This window comes from Rhinoderma darwinii, chromosome 9 (assembly GCF_050947455.1).
Source record: "Rhinoderma darwinii isolate aRhiDar2 chromosome 9, aRhiDar2.hap1, whole genome shotgun sequence".
NCBI classification, from domain to species: Eukaryota; Metazoa; Chordata; class Amphibia; order Anura; family Rhinodermatidae; genus Rhinoderma; species Rhinoderma darwinii.
The window spans coordinates 73,249,917-73,273,874 of record NC_134695.1 but is presented as its reverse complement, the minus strand read 5'-3'; the positions used below and the strand labels follow the sequence as shown (position 1 = coordinate 73,273,874).

General features: G+C 45.2%; 1 protein-coding gene and 1 long non-coding RNA gene across 3 annotated transcripts in view; one reads left to right on the top strand and one right to left on the bottom strand.

Annotated features, from left to right (window-relative positions):
* The window catches only part of GALNT18 (polypeptide N-acetylgalactosaminyltransferase 18), a 198,393-nt gene that overhangs the window by 38,584 nt on the left and 135,851 nt on the right, over positions 1-23,958 (bottom strand). For both annotated transcript variants that reach the window (XM_075838158.1, XM_075838157.1), the window contains exons 3-6: positions 17,550-17,716; positions 2,384-2,567; positions 747-944; positions 244-358 (exon numbers count right to left, since the gene is read on the bottom strand). In XM_075838158.1, coding sequence (XP_075694273.1) covers positions 244-358; positions 747-944; positions 2,384-2,567; positions 17,550-17,716 — 664 coding nt within the window. The remainder of the gene's footprint in view (positions 1-243; positions 359-746; positions 945-2,383; positions 2,568-17,549; positions 17,717-23,958) is intronic.
* LOC142661000 (uncharacterized) overlaps positions 1-23,958 on the top strand; it is a 318,273-nt gene that overhangs the window by 267,781 nt on the left and 26,534 nt on the right. The gene's annotated exons all lie outside the window — the stretch shown is intronic.

Below are 23,958 nucleotides of genomic sequence, written 5' to 3'. Positions count from 1 at the left end.
GAGAAGCGAGAGGGGGAGAAACCATCGCCTCTGGGTGACCAGGAAGGCAGAACCCATGAGAGCCAATATGGCTGCTAATGGTAGGTGTCAGACAGCTACTTCCTGTCCCAAAACCTGAAGGCCGGAGCACAAATAATATGAAGAGTCTGGAGAGGCTTCATTTCTGAAGTTGCCCTTTAAGAAATAATTGAATTGCTGTCAATATGTAAATCAGGAGGAAGCTGGAGCAGCCATGTTCCTTACCCGGACTCCCAGCTCCACGTTCTCTCCGCCGTAGACTTCCATCCCTTCATCCAGGAGACCAATCTCTTCAAAGTACAGCCGGTCTACGATGAAACAGCCAATCAGTGCGGGGCTTCTAGAGCAAACAGAACAATGGACATTCAACAAGTTGTGGAGATTGCTGCAGCTCCGTCCTACAGGACGTCGTTCAGACTCATCTTTATACCTGGTCACCGTTCTTCCCCTGGAGAAAAGCTGCGTTCCCCATATTCCGCTCGTTTCACTCCACATTCAGAACTCTGTTGGCTACCACTGTGCTGCATTGCATTTTGGGAGATTTTGCTTTATTGCAATAAACATCTCCCACAATGCAATACAGCAAGGCCGACACTGAACCCAAGCTCCTGCATCCTGAGAGCCAACAGGAAAACAGCTGAATTCTGAAGCAGATCTGGATGTGACTGGAGCATTAGCAGCAATGAAAGTGTGAACGGCTATAACCCAGGAGAGCGGACATATCGTACCTGATCGGAGCCGTCGCATTCTCCATCTTCCACCAAGATTTGGGAGGGTTCAGATATCGACACCACAATTCCCAATCAAATCCCTGAGCGGACAGAGGATATTCCTCAATTTCAAAGTTATCGTACTTGATGTTGTCAAAAGACGGCGATATGATGACTTTCCGGTTCTCCTGGATCCTGCTCAGCACCGGCTCCGCCCTGGAGGAAAAGAAGAGATTCAGAGACCAAGCAACGCAGCATCACGGCCCGCAAATCACAACGGGGGAAATCTACATATAATGGGATGTGGAATGTTAAGTTACTTAGTATTGTTTACTCCAGTAACATCCAAAGCTGCATTCACAATTCTGATGGTTTCCACGTGTTAATGCTTACCAGAAGCAGCCCCAAACACATCGTAGTTAAAGTAAAAACTCCCATAATGCAGTGCACCAGCGTGCACTGTATTATTTAACTCTACGACAAACTACTGTGTGGTGTCTGGTGCATACCCTGCAACACTTACACGGAAATGCAGCTGTGGACAGACACAACCAGCAGGTGGCAGCAGGTAGATTTCTGGATTCTGGGAGCCAATAAGAACTAAGTAGAATATTTGAATGCAGCTCTGGATGTGACTGGAGTATAAGATATAAAGATCAGTAAAACGCAGATTAAACAAAGTGACATAAAGGAAATGTGTAACTTCATTTTTTTTTTAGAGCTCGAGGGGTATTCCCATATTAAACCCCTATTCGGCAATACACAGCAGCCATTTCCCCATTGAATGGCGCTGCTTTATTGCCTCCTTCCATAACTCTCGATGAGCAAGCGGTCACGGTGAATCGGCAAACAGGGGGCAGGAGATCCCTATTCAACAGATAGATGAGGGTCCCAGATGTAAGACTCACATTTATCAGGCATTTATATATGGACACATTTAGGATGGGAATACCCCTTTAACACTATCGTGCTACTATTTTCTAGTACAAATAGACGGCGTCGATTTCACTTAGCGCATACAGTCCAAACTGCGACAAATTTATTATTGAGGTCTGCCCCTTTTAATAAATTTGTCACGTGTAACTCCAGCGGCTTCTGTATAAGACTGAAATAAATCTGGGCCTCTGTGTTTCAATCACTTACCACTTTTATCATCTCTGTTTGCTGTCAGGGGATAGAAACATTCTTATTTAGATCCAGAGGCTGAAAAGCAATTCTGACCTCAAACGTCTCACAGCTGAAGGTTTGTTACAATTGTATCCAATCTAGATAATCCTCTGTGGGCTCCAGACTGATACATTTTACCTGCACTGATCGATCGTAGTAAAACCCTCCGGACAGGACAGAGATTTGCGCTGTGATGAGTTTACATAATCCTTTGTGATCTAAACGAATACGTTGTAACAAACCCTCAGCTGTGAGAAGCATTAGGTCTGTATGAAGCCTGTCCAGCTGAATGGCTTGTTCTAAACAAGCGGACACACAACAAGCTATGTACCAATGTGATCAGGACAGGTTCTCAGCCTCTAAATGGGAAAAGTTCCTATTCAGTGACAGCAAGCAGAGATCATGAAAAATTGTAAGCATTTGAACCGCAGAACTTACTGAACTTTCCATTACCCAGTGGTTAAGCTTTTCCTTTTTTTTCCACTCACCATCCCACGCTGAACTCAACATGGGCATCGAAAAGAGCCACAACCGGAGCCGTCGCCGCTCGCCAACCGCTGACTCTGGAACGTATGAGCCCCTCCTGTTTGTTGTGCCGGACGACCTTAATGAATCCCGGTTTCTGCGCGTTGAGGTCGTCCACGTACTGCGTCAGTTTCTCCTTGAGCTCCTCTGTAATATAAAGATGGTTACAATGAGACGGACACCTCGCCATCCCGCTCCACCGCATATGGCGCAATCACGGAGCCCCATCTGCTGTTTATATCACACATCTAAAAATAAGATTTTATTTCTAAATGGCCGGAGAAAAAAAAAATAGAAAACGTCAAGATATTTACACATGAAAATGATGGCGCCAGGAGCGGGGGAGGGGCTCTATACACCCCATGAGTTACAGACTCCGCAACAATGTCAGACAGAACGTCACTTTCCTCCTGGAGGACACAATGGAAGCGAGATACATTGTATACAATAAATGAGAACATAATTGCTGCGCCAATGTTCCTGACAGCGAGCCGTATATATCACGTAACACCATCTCATGGTTACATTTTGTGCGTTATGACAGCGAGACAATGGGACCGAACATGATATTTAATGGTTTGTTGATATTTTGTGTCAAATGTTATTGTTGAAGCAAAGAAAGATTGTAAATCCACTTTCCAGGTAAAGAAATTGTTATTAATGAAGAAAGGAGGAGAAATAAAGCGTTATAGACGAGACAAATAATGAAGGGACTCCGGATTTATATCAAGAATTACTCGACATAAACAGCGGAGTGACCGTGTACATACATTACTGATCCTGAGTTACATCCTGTATTATACTCCAGAGCTGCACTCACTATTCTGCTGGTGGAGTCACTGTGTACATACATTACATTACTTATCCTGTACTGATCCTGAGTTACATCCTGTATTATACTCCAGAGCTGCACTCACTATTCTGCTGGGGGAGTCACTGTGTACATACATTACTTATCCTGTACTGATCCTGAGTTATATCCTGTATTATACTCCAGAGCTGCACTCACTATTCTGCTGGTGGAGTCACTGTGTATATACATTACATTACTTATCCTGTACTGATCCTGAGTTACATCCTGTATTATACTCCAGAGCTGCACTCACTATTCTGCTGGTGGAGTCACTGTGTACATACATTACTTATCCTGTACTGATCCTGAGTTATATCCTGTATTATACTCCAGAGCTGCACTCACTATTCTGCTGGTGGAGTCACTGTGTACATACATTACTTATCCTGTACTGATCCTGAGTTACATCCTGTATTATACTCCAGAGCTGCACTCACTATTCTGCTGGTGGAGTCACTGTGTACATACATTACATTACGGATCCTGAGTTACATCCTGTATTATACTCCAGAGCTGCGCTCACTATTCTGCTGGTGGAGTCACTGTGTACATACATTACATTACTGATCCTGAGTTACATCCTGTATTATACTCCAGAGCTGCACTCACTATTCTGCTGCTGGAGTCACTGTGTACATACATTACATTACTTATCCTGTACTGATCCTGAGTTATATCCTGTATTATACTCCAGAGCTGCACTCACTATTCTGTGTGTTGTTCTTGGAAACAGTCGGCACACATGTGAACATACTTCGCCCTACCAGCTTACGTGTAGTTCCTATATTGCAGGGGGCTGTTTGTTTTTCTACATCTCATGACTGTATGGTGTGCAGATGTGAACGACGCCTTATTAACCTTGTACTGATAGTGAGTCCTGACGGGCCCCCTGCATATGACCGTGCCCATAATCCATGCCGCATGTGCCGGCCGTGCTCCCATATAAAATAAAAAGCAAAAAATAGGACATGTCTATTGCAGAGCCTTTCTACGGCACGGACACGTTTCTGTAAATATACGGGAAGGTGTCCATAACTATAACCATAACCATAACTATAACCATAACTATGGACGAAATCTATGGTCGCATGCGTGGGGGCCTTAGTCTTCAATCACATCTAGAGCTGCATTCACAATTCTGCTGGTTTCTGGCTGCAGTGCATTGTAAGAACCACAAGGGCATTCAGTGGAGATCTGAATGCAGCTTTAGAGGTGACTAGAGTACAGGACATGATGTTACATTGTCTGTAGCTTTAGACTATGAACTGATGCAGAAATGTTGCTGAAAGTGGAGTTTCCCTTTAAGAACATCAGCCGCCTTCGTTACCGCCTTGTAGAAGACCCCGGTGGTGTCGGCGCGTCCCATAATACACAATCTCTCCATTAGTAATAATTTCCTCGCTGCTCATTTACATGAGACGCCGCATTGACTTGGAATAGCGCAGGAGACAATAACCCGGCAGAATGTCGTCTATATGCAAAGTTCCCGTCCGCCCGCGCAGCCGCTGCAACGAAAATCTAAAGCGCTTTTATCTGATTTTAGAAGTTTTGTTAGAAAGTAATAGAACAAAGTGGAAGATGCAGAAAACCTCATTTGGGCTCGAATCGTTAATGGCGGCCGTAGATCAGCAACGCGGCCGCGAAATTCACAGAAATGAATCTTCCCCCAGCAGATAAATGACGCCGGAATATGCGATGAGGTCGTTACCGGCCCAAAATATTATTATCCTGGATGATTTTATTCTTCCGTCATGCAGTAAATTTACATCTCATCCTCCCGGGTTTTGGTTCTACGACAGATTTGCATATTCCGTCATAAACCGTAAAATTTTGATAATCCAGCATGCCGGATTACTGGAAGTACCGGACCATCAGAAGTGCACGTTTTCTTCCTCCTTGGACAGATCCACTGGGAATCCATAGTGGGCAGGGTGTTTTGGGGACCCCGACTTCACATGTGATTAGAAATCTGTTTTAACAGCCGTGCAGGTGCATGAAGCCCCTGAAGATGAAGTCGTCCCCCCCCCCGCACCATGGAATTGAATTGCAAAGGACTATTTAGACTGAATACATTGTAACAAAACCTCAGCTGTGTGATGCATTATATCTGTATGGGTTCTAAGCCTCTGGATGTAACCAAGCAGCAAGCAGAGATCTTGAATATGGTGAATTAAAACAATCTATTAAAAACATGTAGAACTTTTCTTTATGCAGTGATTAAATTGTATTTAGACTAAACATCACCCACACAATCTGCATAAAAAGTGGATACCAAGTTATTATACTGTATTATATTCCAGAGCTGCACTCCGTAATCTGCTGGTGGAGTCACGGTTTACATACATTACTTATTATATACGGTTCCTAACCTACATCCTGTATTTACACCAGCAGAATAGTGAGTGCAGCTCTGGAGTATAATACAGGATGTAACTCAGGATCAGTACAGGATAAGTAATGTAATGTATGTACAGTGACTCCACCAGCAGAATAGTGAGTGCAGCTCTGGAGTATAATACAGGATGTAACTCGGGATCAGTACAGGATAAGTAATGTAATGTATGTACACAGTGACTCCACCAGCAGAATAGTGAGCGCAGCTCTGGAGTATAATACAGGATGTAACTCAGGATCAGCACAGGATAAGTAATGTAATGTATGTATACAGTGACTCCACCAGCAGAATAGTGAGTGCAGCTCTGGAGTATAATACAGGATGTAACTCATGATCAGTGCAGGATACGTAATGTAATGTATGTACACAGTGACTCCACCAGCAGAATAGGGAGTGCAGCTCTGGAGTATAATACAGGATGTAACTCAGGATCACTACAGAATAAGTAATGTAATGTATGTACACAGTGACTCCACCAGCAGAATAGTGAGTACAGCTCTGGAGTATAATACAGGATGTAACTCAGGATCAGTACAGGATAAGTAATGTAATGTATGTACACAGTGACTCCACCAGCAGAATAGTGAGCGCAGCTCTGGAGTATAATACAGGATGTAACTCAGGATCAGCACAGGATAAGTAATGTAATGTATGTACACAGTGACTCCACCAGCAGAATAGTGAGTGCAGCTCTGGAGTATAATACAGGATGTAACTCATGATCAGTGCAGGATACGTAATGTAATGTATGTACACAGTGACTCCACCAGCAGAATAGGGAGTGCAGCTCTGGAGTATAATACAGGATGTAACTCAGGATCAGTACAGGATAAGTGATGTATGTACGCAATGACTCCACCAGCAGACTAGTGAGTGCAGCTCTGGAGTATAATACAGGATGTAACTCAGGATCAGTACAGGATAAGTAATGTAATGTATGTACACAGTGACTCCACCAGCAGAATAGTGAGCGCAGCTCTGGAGTATAATACAGGATGTAACTCAGGATCAGCACAGGATAAGTAATGTAATGTATGTATACAGTGACTCCACCAGCAGAATAGTGAGTGCAGCTCTGGAGTATAATACAGGATGTAACTCATGATCAGTGCAGGATACGTAATGTAATGTATGTACACAGTGACTCCACCAGCAGAATAGGGAGTGCAGCTCTGGAGTATAATACAGGATGTAACTCAGGATCACTACAGAATAAGTAATGTAATGTATGTACACAGTGACTCCACCAGCAGAATAGTGAGTACAGCTCTGGAGTATAATACAGGATGTAACTCAGGATCAGTACAGGATAAGTAATGTAATGTATGTACACAGTGACTCCACCAGCAGAATAGTGAGCGCAGCTCTGGAGTATAATACAGGATGTAACTCAGGATCAGCACAGGATAAGTAATGTAATGTATGTACACAGTGACTCCACCAGCAGAATAGTGAGTGCAGCTCTGGAGTATAATACAGGATGTAACTCATGATCAGTGCAGGATACGTAATGTAATGTATGTACACAGTGACTCCACCAGCAGAATAGGGAGTGCAGCTCTGGAGTATAATACAGGATGTAACTCAGGATCAGTACAGGATAAGTGATGTATGTACGCAATGACTCCACCAGCAGACTAGTGAGTGCAGCTCTGGAGTATAATACAGGATGTAACTCAGGATCAGTGCAGGATAAGAAATGTAATATATGTACACAGTGACTCCACCAGCAGAATAGTGAGTACAGCTCTGGAGTATAATACAGGATGTAACTCAGGATCAGTACAGGATAAGTAATGTAATGTATGTACACAGTGACCACCAGCAGAATAGTGAGTGCAGCTCTGGAGTATAATACAGGATGTAACTCAGGATCAGTACAGGATAAGTAATGTAATGTATGTACAGTGACTCCACCAGCAGAATAGTGAGTGCAGCTCTGGAGTATAATACAGGATGTAACTCGGGATCAGTACAGGATAAGTAATGTAATGTATGTACACAGTGACTCCACCAGCAGAATAGTGAGCGCAGCTCTGGAGTATAATACAGGATGTAACTCAGGATCAGCACAGGATAAGTAATGTAATGTATGTATACAGTGACTCCACCAGCAGAATAGTGAGTGCAGCTCTGGAGTATAATACAGGATGTAACTCATGATCAGTGCAGGATACGTAATGTAATGTATGTACACAGTGACTCCACCAGCAGAATAGGGAGTGCAGCTCTGGAGTATAATACAGGATGTAACTCAGGATCACTACAGAATAAGTAATGTAATGTATGTACACAGTGACTCCACCAGCAGAATAGTGAGTACAGCTCTGGAGTATAATACAGGATGTAACTCAGGATCAGTACAGGATAAGTAATGTAATGTATGTACACAGTGACTCCACCAGCAGAATAGTGAGCGCAGCTCTGGAGTATAATACAGGATGTAACTCAGGATCAGCACAGGATAAGTAATGTAATGTATGTACACAGTGACTCCACCAGCAGAATAGTGAGTGCAGCTCTGGAGTATAATACAGGATGTAACTCATGATCAGTGCAGGATACGTAATGTAATGTATGTACACAGTGACTCCACCAGCAGAATAGGGAGTGCAGCTCTGGAGTATAATACAGGATGTAACTCAGGATCAGTACAGGATAAGTGATGTATGTACGCAATGACTCCACCAGCAGACTAGTGAGTGCAGCTCTGGAGTATAATACAGGATGTAACTCAGGATCAGTACAGGATAAGTAATGTAATGTATGTACACAGTGACTCCACCAGCAGAATAGTGAGCGCAGCTCTGGAGTATAATACAGGATGTAACTCAGGATCAGCACAGGATAAGTAATGTAATGTATGTATACAGTGACTCCACCAGCAGAATAGTGAGTGCAGCTCTGGAGTATAATACAGGATGTAACTCATGATCAGTGCAGGATACGTAATGTAATGTATGTACACAGTGACTCCACCAGCAGAATAGGGAGTGCAGCTCTGGAGTATAATACAGGATGTAACTCAGGATCACTACAGAATAAGTAATGTAATGTATGTACACAGTGACTCCACCAGCAGAATAGTGAGTACAGCTCTGGAGTATAATACAGGATGTAACTCAGGATCAGTACAGGATAAGTAATGTAATGTATGTACACAGTGACTCCACCAGCAGAATAGTGAGCGCAGCTCTGGAGTATAATACAGGATGTAACTCAGGATCAGCACAGGATAAGTAATGTAATGTATGTACACAGTGACTCCACCAGCAGAATAGTGAGTGCAGCTCTGGAGTATAATACAGGATGTAACTCATGATCAGTGCAGGATACGTAATGTAATGTATGTACACAGTGACTCCACCAGCAGAATAGGGAGTGCAGCTCTGGAGTATAATACAGGATGTAACTCAGGATCAGTACAGGATAAGTGATGTATGTACGCAATGACTCCACCAGCAGACTAGTGAGTGCAGCTCTGGAGTATAATACAGGATGTAACTCAGGATCAGTGCAGGATAAGAAATGTAATATATGTACACAGTGACTCCACCAGCAGAATAGTGAGTACAGCTCTGGAGTATAATACAGGATGTAACTCAGGATCAGTACAGGATAAGTAATGTATGTACGTAATGACTCCACCAGCAGACTAGTGAGTGCAGCTCTGGAGTATAATACAGGATATAACTCAGGATCAGTACAGGATAAGTAATGTAAAGTACACAGTGACTCCACCAGCAGAATAGTGAGTGCAGCTATGGAGTATAATACAGGATGTAACTCAGGATCAGTACAGGATAAGTAATGTAAAGTATGTACACAGTGACTCCTCCAGCAGAATAGTGAGTGCAGCTATGGAGTATAATACGGGATGTAACTCAGGATCAGTACAGGATAAGTGATGTAATGTATGTGCACAGTGACTCCACCAGCAGAATAGTGAGTGCAGCTCTGGAGTATAATACAGGATGTAACTCAGGATCAGTACAGGATAAGTAATGTAATGTCTGTACACAGTGACTCCACCAGCAGAATAGTGAGTGCAGCTCTGGAGTATAATACAGGATGTAACTCAGGATCAGTACAGGATAAGTAATGTAATGTCTGTACACAGTGACTCCACCAGCAGAATAGAGAGTGCAGCTCTGGAAGATAATACAGGATGTAAATCAGGATCAGTACAGGATAAGTAATATAATGTATGTACACAGTGACTCCACCAGCAGAATAGTGAGTGCAGCTCTGGAGTATAATACAGGATGTAACTCAGGATCAGTACAGGATAAGTATTATACTCCAGAGCTGCACTGATTATTCTGCAGGCTTCAGAGCTGAAATCTCCCAGCATTCCCTGCTTGCTCACTTTTTCTTGTAACTTGCATTCTGGGAAGTTTAGTCTTTGCACCAGGCACTGTACAGTCATCGGATGAATGCCCGGTCTCCTTTCTTGGCGCGGTTGCAGAGGGTTTCAATGTCAAGTCTTCCGACTGTTTCCATCAAACTGTTTGAGGTTTCTTGTGCCAGGAGACGACTATGAGTGATCAGACATCACAGGGACTCGCCGGCTGCCGCTGACATCTGCTCCGCGTTCTACTCCCTCCGTGTCTGACCAGATTTTTAATCAGGAGGCCACGATCAGGACGGCGAGCGGCGTGAAGCAGATGTTGGAACAAATGCAATTCACATCCACGGCGCTCTACGGAAGCCACAGAAAAGCCGCCGTAGGCGTAGATTACTGTTCTAATAATATCACTTAGTCTATTGTACCGAAAACGTGCAGTTCTGACCAATGGAAATCTGATTGTACATCGTAATCGTTGCAACCTATTGCTTCCTGTTATCAGCCATGTCAGACTGGGGAGCGGCGACTATAGTGTTCAGGAAGCGCAGAATATAAACCTTAGAGGCCCAACGTTAATATTACAAGTAGTCGAGCCGGACTGTGCGGATTATTTTGGTCAGAGTTCACACATTGCGGCTGCGATGCTGCAGAAACTGCGCTGACATGCAAGTCATTGCGCTTTTCAGATTGAGTGCAGCTACGAGTAGGCGGATTGTAATGGCCGTGCGGTTTTGCGGGTATAAGCCGCACGGTGCACGTCAGCCGCAGAGTGTGAACACCGCCTTAGCCGAAACGATATGACGAGACCTGTACATTAAACGGATTAAAAGGTGCGACTATTTCACAGGTAGGGAGGAGCGCGCACAACACGGGGCCCTTTAATACGGTCCCATAGAAAGCTCACATTTCCGCAATGCGATTATTCTTCACGGAGGTCAATGGTGAAAAAACACGACGGACATCGTTCCAAGAAGTCGCAGCCTCGAAACTTTGCGGTTTTTACATTGAAAACAAAAGATGGCGCACAATGTGTGACTGAGGCCGCGTCACCTCATAAGTCTCGTGATTGCGGTTAGTTCTGCGCACGGTTAGGGCTCATTCAGACCAGCGCAGTTCTCGTCCGTGTGCTGCACGTGGAAATCATGATTTCAATGGGACTATTCACATACGTGATTTTTCAGGCAGCGAGCGTCCGTTGTGTCAAGCACCCTGCATGTCCTATATTGCTGCGTTTTTTTGCGCACAGTTGCCCATTGAAGTCTATGGCAGTGTGAAAACCACGGACAGCACACGGACGCACATCCGTGCGCGATTTGCGCATCAACTACATAGAAATGCAGAGAAAAAAAAACTGCTGGCGAGTGCGTGAAAAACGCACGTCACACGTAGAGCACACTGATGCCAGGACCCAATGGACATGAAATGTACAAGCGCGCAATTCTGACTCGCTCGCCTGAACGTAGCCTCAGGTGCGGTAATCCCCCTCCCCCAGCGCATCTTGTCCACGTGTCGCGTTATCTCCGACACTCGCAGACAGATCTGTGTTGGTTTTCTAACGACAAATTTTACTCAGAAGCTGAAAATTCAATTTTCTAGCCGATTAGCGCGTCAATTTATTCCTCGCAATCGGCGCGCTGCCATGTTCATGTTCATGTTTCGTGTAAAGACGCTGCAAGGAGATCTGCAGAGGAAAGCTGCGAGCGCAGACATCAATCCCTATGACGAGGAGGCGACGGGCCATGCAAGCGGCAGACCCCAGACCCTGTAATCCTCTTTGTGAGGGACTGGGACTCGTGTAACGCAATTATCTGCTCCGTAATGGCGGCACGAGTCGGGGCCGGCAACTACAGCTCTGACAGGCGATTTTATACGCTACACCCTTCCCCCATCCTGTCCATCTGTACAGAAATCTGCATTATTTTATAGTGAGTTCCGCAACTTTCTATCTGGTCTTTTAATTTTTTACCAATTTCAGGATCTGTGCTTGTTGGCAGTGAATGAGAACATTCATGTTTGAATACCTATCCGGATTTAATACTTCTCACAGGTGAGGGTTTTGTTACATTTGTTTCCAGTCTAGACAATCCTCTGTGAGCGAAACACATCAGCAGAACAAATCTCTGTCTTGTCCTGACAGTTCGTTACAATGTATCAGTGCAGTTAAAATGTATTAGTTTGGAGTCCATGCTGTTCAGCACACAAACTATTGTCTATACCGGATACAAATGTAACAATCCCTCAGCTGTGAGAAGTTTTAGGTCAGGACAGGTTTTCAGCCTCTGGGTGTAATCAGCAGTGTTCTCATTCATTGACAGCAAGCAGAGATCTTAAAAGCACAGAATAATTGAAACACAAAGTATATTAGAAAGTTGTAACATTTACTTCGTTCTACCTATTGAAACACTACACTCATCTAAGCAGTGAATTCTTCACCAGTTTTTAAATCTTTGCTTGCTGTCCAGAATGAAAACCTGTCCTGGTCTAGCCCTGTTCACACATTCGAGGGGGTTGCTAATAATGAACCAGTGTAGGTAAGCTCTATGGGTATGGAGCCCACATCTGGAGATTCAGATTTGTGCTACTGCTGTGTTAAGCTCACAAGATACACTGACACATTGTAACAAGCACATCAGCTGTGTGACAAGGACTAGGTTAGAATGGGTTTTAAGTGTGAATGAAAACAACAATGTTTTAATTCAGTGGCAGCAAACAGATCATGGAAATTAAGAGATTGAATGCCTGGTGTACGTGTTATTTCAATAAAGACAGGAGCTAAGCAGCTGTCATACAACTCTGATGCCGCTTATCTCCCAGGAAACAAGACGTCCTGGCTTCCCCCAAAAGCAGATATTGGGGGCACTAGAAATTAGCGCAATCTGCTGACAATTATCTAATGCCATGTAACCTAAAGAACATAAAGCTGAGTGACAACCAATGTGGCCGCCAATACAGCTATTACTGGGTTGTCACCCAGCTTTCCCAGGCTCCTGAGCCCGCATTATTATGCTGTGGTAAGTCCTATGTAGCAGTACGGCAGCAGAACTAGCCAGGTTTGCCGTTCAGAAGTCTGGGAAAGCTGGGTAGGTGCGGTTTAGTTTCTTTTTATATTTGAGAAGTGGACACATTTTACACATTTACCTCTCAGGAGTCTAAGTAAGCTGGGTGACATTTCAGATTTAGAAGTAAATTGACTGCTTTTTACTAGTTTGCTCTATGGCGCTGTCATCCGTGAGTTGTGGTAATGCAGTGATTTTGGTCGTCTGCAAGTCACAGTAATTGCCAGCATGGAGCCCGGGTCTAACCAGGCAGGATCTGGTGCTCAGGATTCTGGGAAAGCCGTGTGACTTTTATAGAGGGTTCATTTACAATGTATTATTTAGTAAATTGGCAACTAATTCTGGAAATTTTGCTATTACCCCTCGGCTGCCATTAGTGCGGACGCTCTTGTCCCAGCTCGCTATCAGGCCAGAGGTTTCCGACCGCTGCCGGCAAAGAATGCGATTAATTTTAAGTAGTTAACTGGCAGCGAAGTTCCAGCTTTATCTCCTAAACTTCTGGGACTTTTCCAGACGGCATTCCCAAGACCTCAGGAAAAACTCGCTATTCTGCTGGTGGAGTCACTGTGTACATACATTACATTACTTATCCTGTACTGATCCTGAGTTATATCCTGTATTATACTCCAGAGCTGCACTCACTATTCTGCTGGTGGAGTCACTGTGTACATACATTACATTACTTATCCTGTACTGATCCTGAGTTACATCCTGTATTATACTCCAGAGCTGCACTCACTATTCTGCTGGTGGAGTCACTGTGTACATACATTACATTACTTATCCTGTACTGACCCTGAGTTACATCCTGTATTATACTCCAGAGCTGCACTCACTATTCTGCTGGTGGAGTCACTGTGTACATACATTACATTACTTATCCTGTACTGATCCTGAGTTACATCCTGTATTATACTCCAGAGCTGCACTCACTATTCTGCTGGTGGAGTCACTGTGTACATACTTTACATTACTTATCCTGTACTGATCCTGAGTTACATCCTGTATTATACTCCAGAGCTGCACTCACTATTCTGCTGGTGGAGTCAGTGTGTACATACATTACATTACTTATCCTATACTGATCCTGAGTTATATCCTGTATTATACTCCAGAGCTGCACTCACTATTCTGCTGGTGGAGTCACTGTGTACATACATTACATTACTTATCCTGTACTGATCCTGAGTTACATCCTGTATTATACTTCAGAGCTGCACTCACTATTCTGCTGGTGGAGTCACTGTGTACATATATTACTTATCCTGTACTAATCCTGAGTTACTGTCCATATTATACTCCAGAGCTGCACTCACTATTCTGCTGGTGGAGTCACTGTGTACATACATTACATTACTTATCCTGCACTGATCCTGAGTTACATCCTGTATTATACTCCAGAGCTGCACTCACTATTCTGCTGGTGGAGTCACTGTGTACATACATGACATTACTTATCCTGTACTGATCCTGAGTTATATCCTGTATTATACTGCAGAGCTGCACTGACTATTCTGCTGGTGGAGTCACTGTGTACATACATGACATTACTTATCCTGTACTGATCCTGAGTTACATCCTATATTATACTCCAGAGCTGCACTCACTATTCTGCTGGTGGAGTCCCTGTGTACATACATTACATTACTTATCCTGTACTGATCCTGAGTTACATCCTGTATTATACTCCAGAGCTGTACTCACTATTCTGCTGGTGGAGTCACTGTGTACATACATTACATTACTTATCCTGTACTGATCCTGAGTTACATCCTATATTATACTCCAGAGCTGCACTCACTATTCTGCTGGTGGAGTCACTGTGTACATACATTACTTATCCTGTACTGATCCTGGGTTATATCTTGTATTATACTCCAGAGCTGCACTCACTATTCTGCTGGTGGAGTCACTGTGTACATTACATTACTTATCCTGTACTGATCCTGAGTTACATCCTGTATTATACTCCAGAGCTGCACTCACTATTCTGCTGGTGGAATCACTGTGTACATACATTACATTACTTATCCTGTACTGATCCCGAGTTATATCCTGTATTATACTCCAGAGCTGCACTCACTATTCTGCTGGTGGAGTCACTGTGTACATACATTACATTACTTATCCTGTACCGATCCTGAGTTACATCCTATATTATACTCCAGAGCTGCACTCACTATTCTGCTGGTGGAGTCACTGTGTACATACATTACATTACTTATCCTGTACTGATCCTGGGTTATATCTTGTATTATACTCCAGAGCTGCACTCACTATTCTGCTGGTGGAGTCACTGTGTACATTACATTACTTATCCTGTACTGATCCTGAGTTACATCCTGTATTATACTCCAGAGCTGCACTCACTATTCTGCTGGTGGAATCACTGTGTACATACATTACATTACTTATCCTGTACTGATCCCGAGTTATATCCTGTATTATACTCCAGAGCTGCACTCACTATTCTGCTGGTGGAGTCACTGTGTACATACATTACATTATTTATCCTATACTGATCCTGAGTTATATTCTGTATTATACTCCAGAGCTGCACTCACTATTCTGCTGGTGGAGTCACTGTGTACATACATTACTTATCCTGTACTGATCCTGAGTTACATCCTGTATTATACTCCAGAGCTGCACTCACTATTCTGCTGGTGGAGTCACTGTGTACATACATTACTTATCCTGTACTGATCCCGAGTTACATCCTGTATTATACTCCAGAGCTGCACTCACTATTCTGCTGGTGTAGTCACTGTGTACATACATGACACTACTTATCCTGTACTGATCCTGAGTTATATCCTGTATTATACTCCAGAGCTGCACTCACTATTCTGCTGGTGGAGTCACTGTGTACATACATTACTTATCCTGTACTGATCCTGAGTTACATCCCGTATTATACTCCAGAGCTGCACTCACTATTCTGCTGGTGGAGTCACTGTGTACATACATTACTTATCCTGTACTGATCATGAGTTACATCCTGTATTATACTCCAGAGCTGCACTCACTATTCTGCAGGTTATTGGAAACAGTCAGTGAGCTTGTTGCTAGACACCAACCTAACAGCTTACATGAGCTCCTATAATGCAGAGGGGCAGTAAGTTTTTCCTGCATCAGATGACTGTACAATGCCTGGTGTAAACATGACAGAATTGTAAATGCAGCTCTGGAGTATAATAGATCGTAATGGTAGCTGTGTTTGCGTTTAGTGTGCAGTGAGGGTTGCTGGAACTTAGGGGTTAGTGGACCTTCATGATTAAGTAGATCTGGTGAGGATGGAGTTAACCTCTGACACGAGGTGATATACGCACTCCACCCCGTAGAATGCAATCACATAAATCCGTCACGTTCAGCTTCATATGGGGCTCTGCACCTGCCGGCTGCTGATTGATAATTTAATTAACTTCTCAATCACGGCCTCAGATTGGAGAAAAGAATCCCAGCGGGAGAAGAGACGCGAGGTGTGAGTGACGCGCGGCGACCGTGCGCTGTGCCAGGAAGCGTCTTACATGAAGGGCGGCACTTATTAAGTGAACCCTCTGGCGGGATCAGAGCATTGACCAAAGGGCGTGAAGATTGTGATAATGATCGACCTGACAGGAAGTAAAAAAAAAAAAAGGGCCGGTTTTCGGTCTTATGTAAATAATTCTGCAACATTCTAATTTTTGCATTTAAATTCCTCCCCATTCTCAAGATCTCTGCTTACTGTCAGCAAATTATAACATTCATTGTTTATATTCAGAGGCGAAAAACCTGTCCTGCTCACACAGATGTGAAGCACGGTACAGTAACAGGATGTGCAGCTGAGAGTAAAAGACTAGATAAAGACAGGTCTTCGGCCTCTGCTAGCTACCAGTGAATGGAAACGCATTTTACATTTAAAGATCTCGTTGGTCCGTAATGTTGTGTAAATCTGGGCCCATTGTTATGTGAGAGAGGGAGATTAGATTGTGAGCTCCTGGGATGAGATACTGGTGGGAATCAATCCTTAGACAAGAGACGGATCTGACCCTCATTGGATACCTCTCCTCCTCAGCCCACTAAAGTCACCAAAATGTTTCCACCCCTGAAGGCGTCATCATCAATAGTCATCATTCATCATCAATCATTATCCTCATTCATCATCAATCATTATCCTCATTCATCAATCATCATCATCCTCATTCATCAATCATCATCCTCATTTATCAATCATCATCATCCTCATTCATCAATCATCATCATCCTCATTCATCAATCATCATCATCATCCTCATTCATCAATCATCATCATCCTCATTCATCAATCATCATCATCCTCATTCATCAATCATCATCATCCTCATTCATCAATCATCCTCATCATCATCATCATTCATTTTCGAAGTAAGAGGACCTGAATGCTCCATGCCGGCGCGGTGACATCATAGATTGGCCTCCTTGGCGCTGCCCCCTATGACGGGGGACCATCACTCACCGTTATTGCTGTTGTCGTCCACCAGGATGATCTCCTTGAGAAGTTCGTTGGGCGTTCTGTCAATGGCGGAATGGATGGACCTCAGGATGACGGACAGCGCCTCATTCACAAATATGAAGACTATGCTGACCTGGGGCAGATGTTCGGGATACGTCAAGTTCTTGCATCTGTAAGAGAAATGATGGAAATAATCACGACACGTAACGTTATCGAGCAGCAACGGCGCAGAGTCTTATAAGACGGCTCCATGAGAAATACATCAACACAAGTTTGAACAGCACATTCCAACAAAGTGAAGCAAAAAAACGTGTAGACGGTGTTAGAACACCGGCGACTGCAAATATACAGCATGCGAGAGAATGGCGACAGCGCACTGCGAACATTAACCCCACCTGAGCCGCTAAATCTAAATAAATCTGCATTACTGCTAAATCTACTTACAAAAGAGAGGACCTTAGCGCACATTCTGATCAAATTGTGTGAGCCCACCTGCCACGACAAGGCGTCCTCTATGAGGTGGGAACCTACACTGCACATATACCCAGAACTGGGACTAAACCTACATATACTGGGGGATGGTGGGAACCAGCATTAAACTAAATTAAAATCACCCAGGACAGAATCTAGAGGTCGCCTTGTCCTGGCAGGGACACCGGACACCGGAGAGCAGCCGCAGACCTGTACACTCAATCACGGATAACGGGACTCAGATAATTCACTGCAATTCCTTTCATCCAGAATTTAAGGGTTCTGGATTGTTAAATGTTCTGGAATATAGGACGGTCATAGAACCCGACACATGTGACCTCCAGGAAGAATCCCGCACTTGTATTTTATTCCGAGGAGTCTCTTGAATTCTCGGCTTAGTCGTCTCTTTCTGGTTTTCAGATTATGTTCCGGATGAAAGGGCTGAGCTACCGGAATTTCCGGACTATCGGGCGCCGCGTTGAAGGAATTTTATACATTTATCACATTTCAACACTTTGATGAATTCTCCTTTAATCTTAGTAACACTTTCCAAATCTTCCCACTCCTCTAAAAATATGGAGAAGGGTCTCCCAGCAGCACAGATGATTTCAGGAAATTAACGTGCTGTGGTCTGCAACTTGCGGCTCTCCAGTGGTTGTAAATTGCAGTTTACCCTCACAGTCTGTCTGTCTAAGCATGCTGGGACTTGTAGTTTCACATCAGCCAGAGAGCCACAGGTTGCAGACCACAGGAGAGGGTCCTGGGATGTCAGAATTAACCTCTTATTTGCCAGAGTGAACTGCAGTGACCCTCCCCTGAGCTGTACACTCTAGTTTTTCTTGTGTCTTGCTGGAACTGATGGATGTAAGTCGAGCAGGTGTTTCCATTCACCTATACTCCAGCGGCTCCATATAGCGTGCAGGTGCGCTGGACTATGGTAATGAGCTGGCGGCTGTTTAAGTGTCAGCGACGGAGCGGCATTCTGTTGAGGTTTTTTTTCGTATAGCAGATAACTGCACTCCGTGTTCAGATAGAGTATTGAATAGGTGTGAAACAACAGAACATAGCCAATTCAATCATTAATATTCCCACAGCAGCACAGAGTATTTAAAGATAGGACATAGGCGGCGTTAGGGCTCATGTACACTACCGTATGTGCAGAGGTATAAGGAAGCAATGATTCCAGGGGAGGAGATCTCCGTACACTCAGAATCCGGCAGAGTCTGTACAAAAGGCCCCGTATGCTCAGTGCCAGTGTGCACGAACCCTTACATAGTGAAAGAGGCAGGGTCTCCAGCAGCACAGAGTATTTCAGGAGAGGAGTGGGCTCCTCTTGCAGGAGTTTACAGACAGAATTACATATTGGAAGGACCAATGCCCTCCAGCAGCGCAGAGTATGTCAGGAGAGGAGGGGGCTGATCTTGTGGGAGGTCACAGGCTGAGAGTTACATAGTGGAAAAAGTAGGGATGCATAGCAGCACAGAGTATTTCAGGAGTAGAGGGCACCACTGAATATATGAAGCCTACAGACGACGTCCGGACTTGGATCTGTAGCATGTGTACGGGCAGAGCGTCAGTAAACCGCGCGGTCATCCCATTATCCGCAGTTACTGTTTCCTACAGCACAAATCCTCGTCGCCGTCTTGCAGGAGACCGACCTGCGATCGTATCTTACACGTTAATATTTACGGATTTTATCCGTCTGATCTCGGAGGCGCGGCCAGATCCATTTTTTCCTAACAAAATTCCTATGAGCAGGAAGGAACATAAGAAGTGTTATCGGAAGTGTAGACAGGAAGTGTTGTCATGGGGATGTTGGGGCAAACGTGTAATGAGCCATTAACCATTTTGCTGCCATGAAATGTTTTACACAAATAAAACCTGAATCATAAAATAAAAAACACATTTGACGCCCACGCCCATATATCTTATGAGACCGCGACATTCTGATAATGACGTTTTTTAATCAACTATTAACAGGATAAATATATGATGGGTGGGGGTCCGTCCGCTGGGACCCCCCACCGACCAGGAGAACGGGCTCACCATACAGTTCCGGGGAGGCCCATATGAATGGAGCAGTAGTGGGCATGCTTAGCCACCGCTCCATCCATTTCTATGGGGCTGTTGAAGATCGCGACCGGAGCCCCTTTGAAATGAATGGAGCGATGGCCGAGTCCGCTGGATTCCTGTTATCTCTCAGGATGGTACAATCTATTGTCCGAGTTCATTCACGATCCGCTGTAGATGTTTTGCCGTGTCTGCCGGTGCCGGCCGTACCTTATACTTCAGAACTCAGGGACCGCACTGCTCACACACAACAGCTGGGTGTTTGGAACATTATGTGCAGGGCTTTGTTCTCCGAGTCGTACTTATTTGCCACAAATATTTCCGCTCGCAGAGTAATGGCGGCGCGTCAGCCCGGGGACAGGAGTGACAGGCGTTCATGTCCCGCGGCCCCCGCTGTAACATCAGCCTCTTAGCAATGTGGGAACAGAACAGAGAACAATAGATTATTCACTTTAGAAAGTGAAAAACAACCTTGAGAAGAACGTCTGCGCAAAAGTGTTAGTAACCAAGACAACGGGAACCTCGGCTCCATTAATCCTGAGTACTGGCGGGGAAGCGCTCGTGCTTTGGGTTCAAGGAGCAGACGCTGTATTTACAAATGGAGGTCGTCTTAAAGGTGCCGGAGCGAAGAAATATAAACTAGAAGAGCGAAACTTTACTCCATGTTCTACTGATCTGTGTATCTAACCTGTGTGATACCATCTGCTGAGCCCTGTATCTAATCCTATCATGTGTGATACTGTCTGCTGAGCCGTGTATCTAATCCTATCATGTGTGATACTGTCTGCTGAGCCCTGTATCTAATCCTATCATGTGTGATACTGTCTGCTGAGCCGTGTATCTAATCCTATCATGTGTGATACTGTTTGCTCAGCCGTGTATCTAATCCTATCATGTGTGATACTGTCTGCTGAGCCCTGTATCTAATCCTATCATGTGTGATACGGTCTGCTGAGACACTATCTAATCCTATCATGTGTGATACTGTCTGCTGAGCTGTGTATCTAATCCTCATGTGTGATCCTGTCTGCTGAGCTGTGTATCTAATCTTATCATGTGTGATCCTGTCTGCTGAGCTGTGTATCTAATCTTATCATGTGTGATACGGTCTGTTGAGCTGTGTATCTAAGGCTAGCGTGTGTTTTACTGTTTGCTGAGCTGCTGTATCAAATCCTATCGGGTGTGATACTGTCTGCTGATCTGTGTATCTAATCCTATCATGTGTGATACGGTCTGCTGATCTGTGTATCTAATCTTATCATGTGTGATACTGTCTGCTGAGCTGTGTATCTAATCCTATCATGTGTGATACTGTCTGCTGAGCTGTGTATCTAATCTTATCATGTGTGATACTGTCTGCTGAGCTGTGTATCTAATCCTATCATGTGTGATACTGTCTCAGAGAACCATACATTCCTCATTATGTAATGTTACTACATTTTATCACATTCAACCTACCGGAAATGTTCCTGAAATACTCTGTGGGGCTGTGAGCATTATGACAGGGTTATAAAAATGAATAAACTCTTTATGACATGAGTTGGTCGGGGAGCGCGCTCATTTATCTGTACAGAACTCTGAATGTCGCACACGTTGTCGCCTTAACAGCCCCCGGCTCATAATCTCAGTCTTCCAGCGCAGCGCACGCTACACGGAGCCGCTGGAGGAAATGGAAACGCCTGCGTAACTTATCACCGACAATACATGAAGGTAGAAACTCCAGACCCTGGGAACCGAGGAGTTAACGCAGATTTCTCCAGATCCTCGTCGGTCGGATATAAAATGTTTATATTTCAGTGATTACGTTTTTGGGGTTTATAATTTACTCTGAAACTTTTGCTTCTTCTGTAGATTTTCTAAACACCGATCAGCCAGAACATTATAACCACCCCTTAATATCGTGAAGTCGCCCTCGTGCCGCCCGTACAGCGGTGACCCGGCGAGGCCTGGACTCTACTGACATCTGAAGGTTCCTGTAGTCTCAGGCAGAGCCGGCGTCAGCACCCGCCCAAGTGTTGTCTCCACTACCCTTTGGGGGGCCCACTCGGTCGCCGGGTGCTGCCGCCATGGCTCCTCCAGGAGTGGAATCTCCGGCCAGAGTCTTGCCGGGGATTCTGCTTCTAGAGGGAGCCCCTGTCTAGGAGGCCGCATAACTACCGCTGTAGCAGCCATAGGGGCCCGCAGCACGAGGGGACCCTTGCTGCCCGCTATCACGGGCCCCCCCCATGCCCAGTGGCCCCACTAGCAGTAGCGACGCCATATTCAACAGTATCCGCGTCCTTAGGACACAGATACTATTGAATGCTATGGCAGAGCAGGGAGGTAGCTCCCTACTCTGCCTGGGGGTCTGTAGTGTAGTAAATGGCAGAGTAGCTAATAGCGCTCTACCCGGGACTTTGGCTCTGGGGTTGCTCCTGACATCACTGTCCATATATGGACAGTGACGCCAGGGGTTCCTCCTGAAGTGGAATCCCTGTCCAGAGCGTCGGCAACGGCAGTACCTACAGGGAGGGGGGGGGGGGATGTATGGCACTACCTGGCAGGGGGTCTGCGTGGTATCATCTAAAGTGGGCACTAAATTTATGTGGACACAAAGTGACGTTTTCTGCTATTTTACTGCCGCCGTGAGTTCCCTCACAAAGGGGTCCACTAAGTCTGTGTCATCCAAGGGCCCACACAAACCTGGAGCCGGCCCTGGTCTCTGGCACAAGACATTGGCATCAGATCCTGTAAGGTGTGAGGTGCGGCCTCCAGGGATTGGACGTTTCTCCTGCACATCCCACAGATGATCCATCACATAGAGACCTGGAGAATTTGGAGACATCTTGAAGTTTGACACTTGACTCATCATTCCTGGACAATGTCTGCAGCGCGGCGGGGGCATTGTACTGCTGACAGGGGGTGTTCTCCCGCAGGGTGGCGGGGGCATTCTCCTGCTGACAGGGGGCACTGCCATTAGGGCATACGCTGCCATGAAGGGGGGTCTGCGGCGATGTTTAGGTCGGTGGTATCTGTCACATCCACATGAATGTCCGGACACAAGGTTTCCCAGATCATCACCCTGCCCCCGCCGGCTCGTCGTCTTCCCATAATGCATCCTGGTGCCACCTCCTCCCCAGGTAAGTGACGCACCCGGCCGTCCACATGAATGTAACACGTGATTTATCAGACCCGGCGCCGCCTTCCATTGCTCCAGTTCTGATGATCACGGGCCCATTGTTGGCACTTTCGGCGGTGGCCGGGGTCGGCCTGGGCGCTCTGACCGGTCTGCAGCTACACGGCCCCATATACAGCGAGCTGCGATGTTCTGCGTGTTCTAACATCTTTCTAGCATTTGTGGTACAGAAGATCATCTGTGGGATCGGACCAGACGGGCTAGCCTCCCCTCCCCCGCACATCAATGAGCCTTGTGCGCCGGTGATCCTGTCACCGCTCGTCCTTCCTTGGACCACTTTTGGTCAGTGCTAACCACTGCATCCCAGGAGGAAACCCCCCCCCCCCCGCAAGACCGGCAACCCCCCATGCTCAGATCTTTACACTACTCTATTTTTTCTGCTTCTAACATCAACTTCAGGACCTGACTGATCACTTGCTGCAGAATATTCCGCCCCGCCCCCCTTGTCGGACGCCATCGTAACAAGATAAATCAATAATATTTACTGTACCTGGCAGAGGTTTAATGTTCAGGATGAACAGTGTATATCATAATCTATATGTAATGCCACAGTTGTTCTGCTTCCCCCCATGCTTTACACTGCTACTCTGCTTGTTCAGATTGTCTTCTCTGTATGATCAAAAGTTCAACAGGAATAAACTAGACCCCCCAGTGAGGAAAAGAAGATGAATAGGGAACTGCAGACCATCGCCTTCC